This window comes from Salmo salar, chromosome ssa05 (assembly GCF_905237065.1).
Source record: "Salmo salar chromosome ssa05, Ssal_v3.1, whole genome shotgun sequence".
In the NCBI taxonomy this organism is placed as follows: domain Eukaryota; kingdom Metazoa; phylum Chordata; class Actinopteri; order Salmoniformes; family Salmonidae; genus Salmo; species Salmo salar.
The window spans coordinates 41176590-41191126 of record NC_059446.1 but is presented as its reverse complement, the minus strand read 5'-3'; the positions used below and the strand labels follow the sequence as shown (position 1 = coordinate 41191126).

Genomic DNA, 14537 nt, shown 5'->3' with positions numbered 1-14537 from the left:
CCTTCTGACACCCCGGTGGCAACACACATCTCAAGCTCAACCTCGACAAGAGGGAGCTGCTCTTCCTCTCGGGAAGGCCTACCCGCTAGGGTTGGGTGATATATCAAAATAATTTGAATTTATGTTTTAGCGCATTTTGGTCTCGTCTCCTTCGCTCCTGTGCTGTGTGCACTGTGCACCTTCCCACTTGCACACAGAAACCAAGCACCTCCCCCTGCCACTCACAACAATTACAAAAGAGAACTTCAATCTTCTCTGACATAAACTCACTATTTGCATTTGAGGTTTGGTCCAACAAAATCAGTCATTTGTACACTGAAACGCTTAGAGAAATTATTTTACTGTAATAGAACTTAACCTTTCTAACGCTACCTTTTATTATGTCTCAACTCCCAAAAAGTAGAAGGGGGCGACAGGCTTCTGTTTGCAGAGCTCAGTGAATCCCCTGAGCAACGTGGGGCTCACAAACCTGCCCAGGTAGTCTTTGGCTGCCTCTCCCATGGGATGGACTCGATCATAGCTGAACAGAGAGCGGGACACCCGGGTGTATCAGAGAGAAAATCACACTGACTACAGGACAACCCCCTCCAACTTCTATGTCAATGTAAACCTGTTGTACTTTCTGTGTGTATGGTACTCTTTGCAATATACAGTCGTGGCCAAAAGTTGAGAATGACACAAATATTAATTTTCACAAAGTCTGCTGCCTCAGTTTGTATGATGGCAATTTGCATATACTCCAGAATGTTATGAAGAGTGGTCAGATGAATTGCAAAGTCCCTCTTTGCCATGCAAACGAACTGAATCCCCCAAAAACATTTCCACTGCACTTCAGCCCTGCCACAAAAGGACCAGCTGACATGTCAGTGATTCTCTCGTTAACACAGATGTGAGTGTTGACGAGGACAAGGCTGGAGATCACTCTGTCATGCTGATTGAGTTCGAATAACAGACTGGAAGCTTCAAAAGGAGGGTGGTGCTTGGAATCATTGTTCTTCCTCTGTTAACCATGGTTACCTAGATTCAAAAGGCACTCGCACATCTGAGCAATCTTGTTACAGGTGCATGGCAACAGTTGAAACAGGATGAATGAAAAAAGGAAACCGCACACTGTTCTTGATAGTATCACTGATATTTAATAAGCCATGGTTACCTGCAAGGAAACACGTGCCGTCATCATTGCTTTGCACAAAAAGGGCTTCACAGGCAAGGATATTGCTGCCAGTAAGATTGCACCTAAATCAACCATTTATTGGATCATCAAGAACTTCAAGGAGAGCGGTTCAATTGTTGTGAAGAAGGCTTCAGGGCACCCAAGAAAGTCCAGCAAGCGACAGGACCGTCTCCTAAAGTTGATTAAGCTGCGGGATCGTGGCACCACCAGTACAGAGCTTGCTCAGGAATGGCAGCAGGCAGGTGTGAGTGCATCTGCACGCACAGTGAGGCGAAGACTTTTGGAGGATGGCCTGGTGTCAAGAAGGGCAGCAAAGAAGCCACTTCTCTCCAGGAAAAACATCAGGGACAGACTGATATTTGGCAAAAGGTACAGGACTGCTGAGGACTGGGGTAAAGTCATTTTCTCTGATGAATCCCCTTTCCGATTGTTTGGGGCATCCGGAAAAAAGCTTGTCCGGAGAAGACAAGGTGAGTGCTACCATCAGTCCTGTGTCATGCCAACAGTAAAGCAACCTTGAGACCACTCATGTGTGCGGTGCTTCTCAGCCAATGGAGTGGGCTCACTCACAATTTTGCCTTATGAACACAGCTATGAATAAAGAATGTTACCAACACATCCTCCAGGGGCAACTTGTCCCAACCATCCAGGAACAGTTTGGTGACGAACAACGCCTTTTCCAGCATGATGGAGCATCTTTGCCATAAGGCAAAAGTGATAACTAAGTGGCTCAAGGAACAAAACATCGATATTTTAGGTCCATGACCAGGAAACTCCCCAGACCTTAATCCCATTGAGAACTTGTGGTCAATCCTCAAGAGGCGGGTGGACAAACAAAAACCCACAAATTCTGACAAACTCCAAGCATTGATTATGCAAGAATGGGCTGCCATCAGTCAGGATGTGGCCCAGAAGTTAATTGACAGCATGCCAGGGCAGATTGCAGAGGTCTTGAAAAAGAAGGGTCAGCGCTGCAAATATTGACTCTTTGCATCAACTTCAGGTAATTGTCAATAAAAGCCTTTGACACTTATGAAATGCTTGTAAATATACTTCAGTATTCCATAGTAACATCTGACAAAAATATCTAAAGACACTGAAGCAGCAAACTTTGTGGAATTAATATTTGTGTCATTTTCAAAACTTTTGGCCACGACTGTAGGTCAGGTTGAACTTGCATTAAATGGATAGCTTACCTTTGATAAAACAGTGTTGAAGAAAGGAACAATGCCTTCAAAGTATTCACACCCATAGACTTTTTCCACATTTTGTTGTGTTACAGCCTCTCATTTAAAATTAATTCAATTTAGATTTTGGTCACTGCCCTACACACAATACCCCATAATGTCAAAGTGGAATTATGTTTTTCAAAATGTTTACAAATTAATACAAAATTAGAAGCTGAAATGTCTTCTATCAAGTTCTCAACCCCTTTGTTATGGCAAGCCTAAATAAGTTCAGGAATAAAAATGTGCTAACAAGTCACAAGTTGCGTGGACTCACTCTGTGCAATAAAAATACAAAAAGCAGACATTAAATATCCCATTGAGCATGGTGAAGTTATTAATTACACTTTGGATGGTGTATCAATACACCCGGTCACTACAAAGATAAATATTATCTTTTTTTTTTTACAAATGTTAGAATTTTTCTTCAACTTTGATATTACAATTAAATTCATTTCAATCCCACTGTGACAAAATGTGGAAAAAGTCAAGGGTTGTGAATACTTTCTGAAGGCACAAAATATTTTGTTTAATTTACATTTAGGGAACATGAGCTTTGATCTCTCGCTCGGCTGAGAACGAGACACTGCCATGCATTGTATTCCTTAGGTCAGAGGTGCCGCACTTGGCTCGCAGGCTGGGGGAGAGACAACATGCACATGTAGCCTACAGTAAAAGTGCTCAGTCATACAGTATTGATCTATCATATGCGGAATAACTCATGCAGTAGGTATGCGGAGGTAATAGAATAACTAGGCCTACCGGTATTTCAACTGGACGGACAACATTTTGTTGCATATGGATAAATATTTGCTCTCCTAATAGATGCACTTCCATTGGGTGAAATCAGTAAAAATTCAGATAGCTGTCAAGGTCTCTAAAGACAAATCCCAAACCACACTTAGAGAACCGCAAGTAAAAACACCCAGTGAATATCTTCCATTTGGGGTGAGAAGTGGATAGAAGAGGGCTGGAACCCCAATCCTCTGCCTTCTGACTGACCATTCTGGTGCCTCCCTGGCCTTGGTGCAGTTGGACAGGTCTTCCAGTGGGCGATAAATCCAGAGCTCATGAAGGCCGTTAGGCTTGGGAAGAACACCTTCCCATACTGCTCATCGTCACTGCTCCGGACTCAGCTGCAGCTTCTGTCAAAGCGCAATTGCAGACAGACCATCACATAGTGATTAATGGCAAGTGTACATTGCAGATGTTGAGTTTGCCTGATCATGTCTGGATCAAACCAAAGCACCGCACACAATCATCCAATCAAATTTGCCCATGTCCATCTATTCCTTTTGGTTCATTACTCTGGTATTGTTCGGTTGTATTGCCTAGAGACAAGACACATTCATTATTTTCAGCAGCAGTCTACTTTGGCAACACCCCCTTTGTATTTACACATTGACCGCCACTGATGTCACAAACTGTTCAGTAACTGGCTAGTGGCGATGCTATGGGCAGCATGAATGTTTGTTGTTCAACGGCTGTGCTGCGTGTCTGAAGAAACTTTGTACACCAACCTGTAACAGTGAACCCAGTGCTGAGAATGATATCTTCTCAGTGTGGTGTATAGCGTCAGGTTTGATCAATCCAAGAGTTCCCTCCACGTAAATCCGAGGAGCGGGCGTCTGATTCTTACGCGTTTGTCATAGCGTAAACTCTCCCTCAATCTTACCTGGTTAAGATTAATACTGGCGCCATCGCAAAATCTGGCAGTCTGATGATGCGAATATAACGTCAGTTTGCAACATGTTCAAATTGGTAAATGGGACAACGCTTACCATATTACAGGCTGCCCCATAGTAAAGCTGCCCAAGTTTAATTAAGTGTAAGCTTCCTAGCTACAAACTTTTCTTAGAGGTTAGCTCATTCCCATCGATGTTCGCAGTTGCTAGGATACCAACTACTGCAAGAAATTTAGACCTTTTGACGGCAAGTGGAGAAACGCAGAAAAACATGTTAACTGTTTGACAATTACAAAACTTCTCAGATATGTGAAAATATGTTGCACCCATTTATTACAGAATCACAACCCAATTATTACAGAAGGTCAAAATATGTCTGCATTAAAATTGCACCACACATTGTGCAAACGTATTCAAACAAACAAGACACTCAAACTTAGTTCATTTAAAACAGTCTTTTATTCATCATCAAATCTGTGAAAAGGTCCTTATCTGGTTCCGATGGTAACCTGCCACACTCTGATCAGGTTATCCGTGTAGCCAGCAAACAGGGTCTGTTAAAAGAGAAGGGAAGAATAAGAAAATGTCCAGAAGTTGCAAAAAAAGAAGCTGTTGACAATATATTAAAGTATAATACTCCCACTAGGGTTGACTCCAAGTGCTAGACATTGCATGAATATGTACTCTAGTTCCTATACCCATCATCATTGCAGGACTTGTCGTCAGAGCCAAAGCTCAGGCAATAAATGTCACTTTGTAATCACAGGGCAAGGCAACAAACAACCCAGCAGACACTAATTTCTGAGAGCAGACTGAAATAATACGACCCTGTTCTAGAAGTAAACCCAGGGTTTTAGTGTAGCTCTGTGGGACTGTAAAGTAGTAATGGGGCATGTCGTACCTGTCCGTCAGCAGACCAGGCCAGAGAGGTGCACTGTGGGGGCTCGGCCTTACTGTTGGTGCTGATAACCTCCTGTCTCAGCTCATCCACAATGATCTTACCCTCCAGATCCTGAAGGGAGGAGAGGAAAAGGGGAGACTGATGAGCATAGCTTTGAGAGACAATGGGTTGTGATGAAATTGGAACTACTCTGATGCGGACATGGCAATCACATTCTCAGGTCCAACAGATGGCTTCAGAAGAGGACGCAGCTAGTAGAGCTCAGAAACAGCCTCTTTATCATCATAGAAATAAGATGGCATTGGAATTTTTCCATCATCGCTCCTTGACTAATGTAGTTTGATTACAGACCACAACACCAAACCGTCTTTCCAACCAACTGCACAGTCAGTGCTGATGTTTTCTTAGAGTAGTAGTCTTACCCAGATTTTGATGCTGGGGCCGGTGGCAGCACAGAGCCAATAGCGGTTGGGGCTGAAGCAGAGGGCGTTTATGTTGTCACCACTGTCTAGGGTGTACAGGTGCTTGCCCTCGTTCAGGTCCCACAGCATGGCCTGACCGTCCTATGGCAGGAGAGAACGGGATTCAGGGTCAAAGGTAAGCCAATGGACAACGCAAATGAACATGCTTGCTTTGCAGGGCAACTTGGGCATGCAATTAAGTGTAGAGTCCACGGCCGTTCACTGGGGATACGAACCAGCAACAATAACCCTAAATGGTAAATCTCAGTAGGCAGGTTTGAGTACACTAAATGACGTTTCAAAAGTGCCAGTTGCGTTCAGAAACAGCCTCTTTATCATCATAGTGAAACAGACGGCATTAGAATTTCCATCATAACTTTGCAACACCACATTTAACACCAAGAACTAGCCCCAAGTTATTACACCAACCACAGACCCACCCAGTGACCTTAATCTAATTCGGTCAAATTCAATAAAGGCAGAAACTGCAGGTGAACAGTGACAACTTTAAACCTATAACGTAATAGCAAATATTAGCAGAGTGCTTTCATCATACCTTTCCACCAGAAGCGCAGAGAGAGCCATCGGGAGAGACGGTCACTGTATTCAGGTAGCCAGTGTGGCCAATGTGGTTAGTCTTCAGCTTGCAGTTGGCCAGGTTCCACACCTAGAAACAGAACAGCGGGGAAGGCCATGAGTCAGGGTACACCGATAAGACAAATACCCGCTGGAGGTGAACCATTTCAAGTGTTCGACATTGCACACATTTGCAGCCTGGTTCCTGTACCCGTCATCATTGCAGGACTTGTCGTCAGAGCCGAGGCTCAGGGTGATTATGTCACATTGTAATCACAGGGCAAAGCAGGAAAACACTTAATCTAACAGAGCTGGATTTTATTACATCTACAGTAACCAAATCACTTTTTTTTTTAAGTATCAAGACTTCTGCTTAGTTTAATAATCTACGCAGCAGACTGTCCTAGTGAGTCACTTGTGCTGTATGCAGCGTTGTCCGTACCTTGACCATCTTGTCCCAACCACAGGAAACAATGATGGGGTTGCTGCTGTTGGGGGAAAAGCGCACACAGGACACCCACTCAGAGTGGCTCTCATCCTGGATGGTGTACTTGCAGACTCCCAGGGTGTTCCACAGCTTGATGGTCTTGTCCCGAGAGCCAGACACGATCTGCCGGTTGTCGGCAGAGAAAGCCACACTCAGGACGTCCTTGGTGTGGCCCACAAAGCGACGGGTGGTGGTGCCACTGGAGAGGAAGAGAACCGTTGAGTCCACGTGTAAATCTTCATACTACAGATGACTAATAACCGTCGTATTGAAACCAAGGCAGCACATGATTCTGATATCCACCTCATCTTTCACAGGTAAGCGCAGGTTGCGTTCAGAAACAGCCTCTTTATCATCACAAGGATACAGATGGCATTGGAAGTTTCATCACTTTAGAACCAGCATTTTGACTCATGTCTGCATCATGATATGAAACTACCAACATTTCCTTCCTGGGCTTATGCACCAGGGGTGAACACCCAAATGGTTGGATTGATAACCTCATCACTGACCTGATATGACTGGAGAGGTGTAAACAGGTTGGCAGAGGCAGATAACTCTGGTCCTAGAATGTCTGCAGGCTTTTGTTCCAGCTCAGCAATCAAAATGAGCCAACTAATCCTAGTCTTCAATTCAGACCAGAATCAGATGTACAGATGCCTGTACACAATGTATGGCACTAAACCATCACCCCACCAACCCTAGACTTACGTGGTGAGGTCCCACAGGCGGAGCGTCCCATCCCAGGACCCAGACAGGGCAAACTGTCCATCTGAGGAGATGACTACATCGCTCACAAAGTGAGAGTGTCCCTTCAGGGCACGCTGGGGGATGCCATAGTTGGTCTCATCACGAGTCAGCTTCCACATAATGATAGACTTATCTGAAAAAAAGAAATGCTGATTATACATTTCAATTAAAAAATTATGGAATGGTAAAGATTGCAGTTGAACAATAGGTAGGCCTAGCTAACTAACGTAACAGTCTGTTGACAGAAGCAAAAATGCATTGCCATGCAAGGTGTCCAACTATCGACGCGTTAAGTATGGGAAGCTAGCCAGCCAGCCACCTACCGGTATGTTGCCTTCAACAATTACCGACAGACATGTATAATCATAACGTCCTCAAAACAGTAACTTTTAATAGACTGCTATGGTAGTTACAATTCAATTGTCAGGTCTAGAAATGCATTTTCCATTGCTAGCCTACTGAACATTTTGTCCACTTGGCGGTGCACGTGGATGTGGTGTCGGCATAGCAGGCGACGTTTGTTCTCAAGGGCTAGAAATCAGACATAACTTACTTGTAGAGTAGTTTGTCCACTAGACATTGCGTTTGACGCAAGACTTGCCCCCTACATTGATTGAGTTCACTTTCATGATTTACATTGTTTAAGCAGTCGCGGCTACACATCAAATTTCGCAAGGTAACATGCTTGGGTTTAGCCATATCGCCGATCATCGTAGCGGGCTGAGAAGCGCTTACCTCGGGATGCAGACAGAATCATATCGGGAAACTGAGGGGTAGTCGCGATCTGGGTGACCCAACCATTGTGCCCCTTCAGGGTGCCCCTTACTGTCATCTGCTCAGTCATTTCGGCGAAGTTTTAGTGTGCCTTTTTCAAGGATGGATATAGATTAGTTTGAGGGCTAGGTTTCCCTAGGTCCTCTCACATTTAGGCACAGAGAAAAAGGAAGTTCAGACCCGGATGCAGAACCTTTGAGGGGTCGATCGCGCGCGGAGTACACTGGGAAGAACAGTTTTAACCCTTTCATGCCCGTGTGTTTTATTATTATTATTATTATTACCTGGATTTGACTTTTCTTCCATGTCAAACAGAAACAGAATAATATTATTAGAAAGATTAAAGAGACCATTGCAAAGTTATAATTGTAGCAATCATGTTATGGATGGTGGTAATCCCCAAAAATGTATCCCTAAATTGTATTACAGTTACATAAATGTAAGTGCTGTAAAGGTGTGCCATGAAATAGGCCACAGAAGGTATTTCATTCCAATGCATTCTGGAATTATTAGTAGGCCTAATGCAGAGGTTCTCAAACTTGGGGTCCCTTATATTGAAATGGGGTCCCTTGAGAAATTCTGTAATCTTATTCAACAAAAATGCAAGAAAACATTTCAAGTGGGATCCCTTATATTTTTTTTAGGTCAATTTGGGTTTGCAAGCAGAACAAGATTGTAACCTCTGGCCTAATGAGTGCAGTCAGAATGCATTATGGTCCTTTGCTCTGAATAATGCAGTAGGCCTACTATTCCTAATGCAAAATACATTTTCCTCCTAATTATATAACTTTATTTTTCCTACAATTTTTGAAATATGAGTGAGGATTGTTAAGAACAAATGACTGGAAGAGGTTCAAGAAGGTAACAGTATATTTTATGGAGTTTATTTCAGTCTACATGTTGAGTTGACCAGATTTGACATAATACAAAGATAAAGATAGCAGTTAGAAAAATAGCTTAATTATTTTACAACCAAATACACAACCAAATAAACAAACTCGTAAAAATCGACCAAATACTGTAATATTTTTGTTATAAAACACGCTAAACTGTACTGAGACATTGTGTCACCAATGTATGGCAATTATTCCTTAAAAAATGAGAAACTGAGGATATCTGCCAAAGAAATAAACCTGTAATATTGCAGAGAAACACCAGTTTGTTAAGGTAGTGTACCACACACATTACTGCATATATCCAACATCAAAGGCCCAATGCGGACGTTTTTTTAAATCAATATCAAATCATTTCTTGGTAACAATTAATTACCTTACTGTAATAGATTTGAATTAAAATGGGGATAGGTTTAAAGTCTACTTTGTATTGGTCTATTAACCAATTTACCAACCTCCCGCCCATGAAAACCTGCTGAATAGAAGGTCCTGTGTAGATTGTATTTCAACCAGCAACTATTAGGAAATAACAATGATAAAACGTGTTCACACTTTCACAGTGACTGCACTGGGCCTTTAAATGAGAGGGTTGAAGGAAACAACAAATATGATTGTGCACTACATCCCAGTTTCAAATAATAACACTTTGTGAATTAAAATACTGAAAATGGTACATTAATAAAGTACAATATAATGAACTAGTTGTTTATTATCTTATCTTAATGGCATAAATGTGGTAAAGTGAAACCCACAAGACAAGTTACTTGTATCTGCCATGTGCTCTTGACATTGAAATTGAGGTGTGTGTGTGTGTGTGTGTGTGTGTGTGTGTGTGTGTGTGTGTGTGTGTGTGTGTGTGTGTGTGTGTGTGTGTGTGTGTGTGTGTGTGTGTGTGTGTGTGTGTGTGTGTGTGTGTGTGTGTGTGTTGTGTGTGGACCATACAGGAAGACTTGAGAAAAACAGAAACGCAGAGTGATCGAGCACCAAGTAGATAGATTTCCAAAAGAGAATCCATAAAGTCAGGAAAGAAATATATAAATCAGAAAAAATGAAAAAATGTAATTCATGATGTGATAATGTATAAAAAACAAACAAGTAGGTATAGTTAAACCATCCGTCAATGATTACCTTTTTGTCATTGTGTGTCAATGTGGATCAATGAGTATAACTATTATTAAATCAATGACTTTGGGTACATTATTGTACTTCAGTCTGTGAACTCTTGTCTTATATGACTAAACTCATTGGTTAAGAAAAACAAACAATACAATTTTAAGTCAGCAGCAAGAATTCATACTGTTGTTGAGAAAACAGTATTTCATCTAAATGTATCTTTAACTAAGGTTAAGTGATAATACTTAAATATACGTCTTCAACACTGTACTGTCAACACTGTCAGAAAATACTGATGTGATATTTCTAATTGGCATCTGATGAATGCCAAATAAAATCACAAAGTGACTCAATATTCAAATGAACTTCATATTCAACTTCATTGATGGATTACTCCATATTTGTTAATACTGCAAATGGCTCCTTCAGTTCTAACTTTGAAATGAACACAATGAACTTAGTATGCATCTGTATATTATACAAACACGTCCATGCACAGGAATGCAAATGTAACTGAACTAGATAAAACCAAATAAAACATCACACTTGTCATCACTCCCAGTAGTGTCACCCACGCACAAAAAAAACAAAAAACATCTGCATAAAGAAATGATGCCCTGTGGCATTTTACATGGAAAGACTGTTAGAGATTGTTCTTTGCAAAGTAAATACCGCAGTAACTTATTGCCTTAGTGTGCTGGTATGGGGGAAGCTACTATATATAATGCTGTGACTTGTGTTGATCATGCACTTTATTAAATGGAAACACTAAAGTAAAGAAGAGCAACAAATTAAATTGTCATACTCCATATCATAAAAACACTTTCATCATATCTGTCGGGTGAATCCACAGACATCATATATTATTATTATTATTATTATTATTGTGTAATCATAGGTAAATCCTTGCCTCTAGCCCAGAACCAACTGTGAGTGTGGTAACAAACTACAACAGCCAATTGGTGAGATTCCTCTTCAGGTGAAAGTGTAAATGTAGTGTTCTGTGTCGCCCTCTACTGGTATTTTTCCATAATGCAGGATCTCAGTATTCATCAGTGAACTGAATTGCACGGAACTGTTTCATGACTCTCTCAATAGAGGTTGTCTGTCCTCTTGGCTCCCATGACTGTCTGTCTCTCCCGCGTCTTCCCTCTGTCCTCCGGGCCTGCTCTCCCCTCTGGTCTGAGAGAGAGCGAGACGCTTGCGTTTGAGCTTCTGTCTCCTCTTCTCCTCCTCCTTCTCCTCCTTTAAAAAACAGAGAGAGGAGAAGAGAGCACTGACCTACACTCCTCCATTTACCCCACCAGGAGGTCTGTCCATCCGTGGGGTTGAGCAGGGCAGCGCGAGCACACACACTCCCATGCAAAATTAATGGCCAGGCAGCAATATGGCAGACGAGACTCCATTAGTAAGACCACTCTCCCTATCCATCCACTCTCCAGCATGTGTCTGCATGTCCGTTAGGTTTGGAGTCTGTTTGCTGCTTTATTTCTCTGTCTTGATGTTGCTCAAAGATGTCTGTGTCTCATTGACTCCATTTTACTTTATATCCAGAGTCCGTGTACAAAAAATATCTGTATTGATCGATATATGCGGTCTGGTTAATATTGTTGACTCAAGATAACAAACAAAAAAATCTCTATATATTATATAAAACGTTTCCATAAAAAGGCAAAAAATGATCTTAAATGCGATGTAGTATTCAGTTGCAATATATACCATATCAATATGTACAGTGGCCATGCTTGATGTTAGTCATCACTGCAAGAGAAGGAGAGTAGGGATTAGTGGGGGTCACAGGTCAAGAACAATACTAATGTTAGAAAATTACTACAGCTCTATAATACATGCTTCATTCGTCATCTTATAATCACACTCATAAGATGATGATTATATAACATACATATTATAATCATTCTCACACCCAATAATATTTATATATTGGGTTTAATACATGCTTATTGGCTCAGTAAAAATCATTTAAGTTGGGTAATGAACATTGCGCTGTTCATTGATGTTCATTGTTTATTATCTTGAAGCTCTGGTTTGAATGTACCCTCATCACATTGCATGTGGTTCTGAATGAATGTACTACATATAACTCAGGCAGGTATTAAGCAACCCTGGGTGTTAGAATCTACCACCACTCACCTTGTGCCAACATCCTGGTATGGGCAGTCCATCCTGCCCCTGGGGATAAGAGAACAAGAGAGAGGGGTGGTTAGTGGGGCAGTGTCACATAATGTAGGGTGAAAACACTACATTTTAGTTTTGTTTATTAGGATCTCCATTAGCTACTGCACATGCAGCAGCTACTCTTCAGCTACAAAGTACAGAACAGTTATAGACAAGGACATTAAAGTCAATATATACAGTTGAAGTCGGAAGTTTACATACACTTAGGTTGCAGTCATGAAAACTTGTTTTTCAACCACTCCACAAATTTCTTGTCAACAAACTATAGTTTTGGCAAGTCGGTTAGGACATCTACTTTGTGCATGACACAATTAATTTTTCCAACAATTGTTTACAGACAGATTATTTCACTTATAATTCATTGTATCACAATTCCAGTTGGTCAGAAGTTCACATATCCTAAGTTGACTGTGCCTTTAAACAGCTTGGAAAACTCCAGAAAAAGATGTCATGGCTTTAGAAGCTTCTGATAGGCTAGTTGACATAATTTGAGTCAATTGGAGGTGTACCTGTGGATGTATTTCAAGGCCTACCTTCAAACCCAGTGCCTCTTTGCTTGATATCATGAGAAAATCAAAAGAAATCAGCCAAGACCTCAGAAAAAAAATTGTAGACCTCCACAAGTCTGGTTCAACCTTGGGAGCAATTTCCAAATGCCTGAAGGTACCACGTTCATCTGTACAAACAATAGTATGTAAGTATAAACACCATGGGACCACGCAGCCGTCATACCGCTCAGGAAGGAGACGCATTCTGTCTCCTAGAGATGAACGTACTTTGGTGTGAGAAGTGCAAATCAATCCCAGAACAACAGCAAAGGACCTTGTGAAGATGCTGGAGGAAACAGGTACAAAAGTATCTATATCCACAGTAAAACAAGTCCTATATCGACATAACCTGAAAGGCCGCTCAGCAAGGAAGAAGCCACTGCTCCAAAACCGCCATAAAAAAGCCAGACTACGGTTTGCAACTGCACATGGGGACAAAGATCGTATTTTTCGGAGAAATGTCCTCTGGTCTGATGAAACAAAAATAGAACTGTTTGGCCATAATGACCATCGTTATGTTTGGAGGAAAAAGGGGGATGCTTGCAAGCCGAAGAACACCATCCCAACCATGAAGCACGGGGGTGGAAGCACCATGAAGTGGGGGTGCTTTGCTGCAGGAGGGACTGGTGCACTTCACAAAATAGATGGCATCATGAGGTAGGAAAATTATTTGGATATATTGAATCAACATCTCAAGACATCAGTCAGGAAGTTAAAGCTTGGTCGCAAATGGGTCTTCCAAATGGACAGTGACCCCAAGTGTACTTCCAAAGTTGTGGCAAAATGGCTTAAGGACAACAAAGTCAAGGTATTGGAGTGGCCATCACAAAGCCCTGACCTCAATCCCATAGAAAATCTGTGGGCAGAACTGAAAAAGCGTGTGCGAGCAAGGAGGCCTACAAACCTGACTCTGTTACACCAGCTCTGTCAGGAGGAATGGGACAAAATTCACCCAACTTATTGTGGGAAGCTTGTGGAAGGCTACCTGAAATGTTTGACCCAAGTTAAATAATTTGAAGGCAATGCTACCAAATACTAATTGAGTGTATGTAAACTTCTGACCCACTGGGAATGTGATGAAAGAAATAAAAGCTGAAATAAATCATTCTCTCAACTATTATTCTGACATTTCACATTCTTAAAATAAAGTGGTGATCCTAACTGACCTAAGACAGGGAATTTTTACTAGGATTAAATGTCAGGAATTGTGAAAAACTGAGTTTAAATGTATTTGGCTAAGGTGTATGTAAACTTCTGACTTCAACTGTATATACACTGTATAAATGCAGTATATAAGCAAAAAAGAATAATAATAACAAATACAATGAAATAAGAGTTATATATTGGAAAGACACTGTCATGACGTGGCCAAAGACACGACAACACCATGAAACAACAAAAATACAATTTACACACTGTTCATACTGTACATATTCATATATACAGTTAAATTAGATCTTTAGAAAGAGGAGAGGTGCTGTGATAAAAAAAAATATTGTATCTGTTTTTTAAAGCTAAACTTGCTTTTTGCCTTAGTAGCCTCTGATGGCAGAGCATTCCACGATGACATGGCTATACATAACTGAGTGACAGTGAGCTCACTGGCTGTAGGTGCTGATGTGTGGAGTGTGCAATCATTAGCATACATAGTCATTTTAGCTTCTAAAAGCACAATACCATCCCACATGCAAGTCAGCACAATCTTTATAAGAAAAACAACAATATGGAGCTGAAATTATGCTGATCTAAGGAT

General features: G+C 41.3%; 2 protein-coding genes and 1 pseudogene across 11 annotated transcripts in view; all 3 read right to left on the bottom strand.

Annotated features, from left to right (window-relative positions):
* Positions 1-378: 378 nt before the first annotated feature.
* LOC123743038 (nucleoside diphosphate kinase homolog 5-like) lies at positions 379-4101 on the bottom strand (annotated as a pseudogene).
* Positions 4102-4525: 424 nt separating this feature from the next.
* Positions 4526-8248, bottom strand: rack1 (receptor for activated C kinase 1). The gene is made up of 7 exons (XM_014200053.2): positions 7996-8248; positions 7222-7393; positions 6466-6709; positions 6004-6114; positions 5409-5549; positions 4987-5097; positions 4526-4639 (listed from the first exon to the last, which is right to left on the bottom strand). The coding sequence occupies exons 1-7, from the start codon at positions 8102-8104 to the stop codon at positions 4574-4576; spliced, it is 954 nt and encodes a 317-aa protein (XP_014055528.1). The 5' UTR covers positions 8105-8248; the 3' UTR covers positions 4526-4573.
* Positions 8249-8896: 648 nt separating this feature from the next.
* LOC106604914 (collagen alpha-1(XXIII) chain) overlaps positions 8897-14537 on the bottom strand; it is a 227699-nt gene continuing 222058 nt past the window's right edge. For 8 of the 10 annotated variants that reach the window (XM_014200040.2, XM_014200047.2, XM_014200046.2 and 5 more), the window contains 2 exons: positions 12192-12230; positions 8897-11285 (listed from right to left, as the gene is read on the bottom strand). In XM_014200040.2, the coding sequence (XP_014055515.1) occupies positions 11121-11285; positions 12192-12230 (204 nt within the window). In that variant the 3' untranslated portion in view covers positions 8897-11120. Of the gene's footprint in view, positions 11802-12191; positions 12231-14537 lie in introns of all 10 variants that reach the window. The other 2 variants (XM_014200048.2, XM_014200050.2) reach the window with 1 other exon arrangement.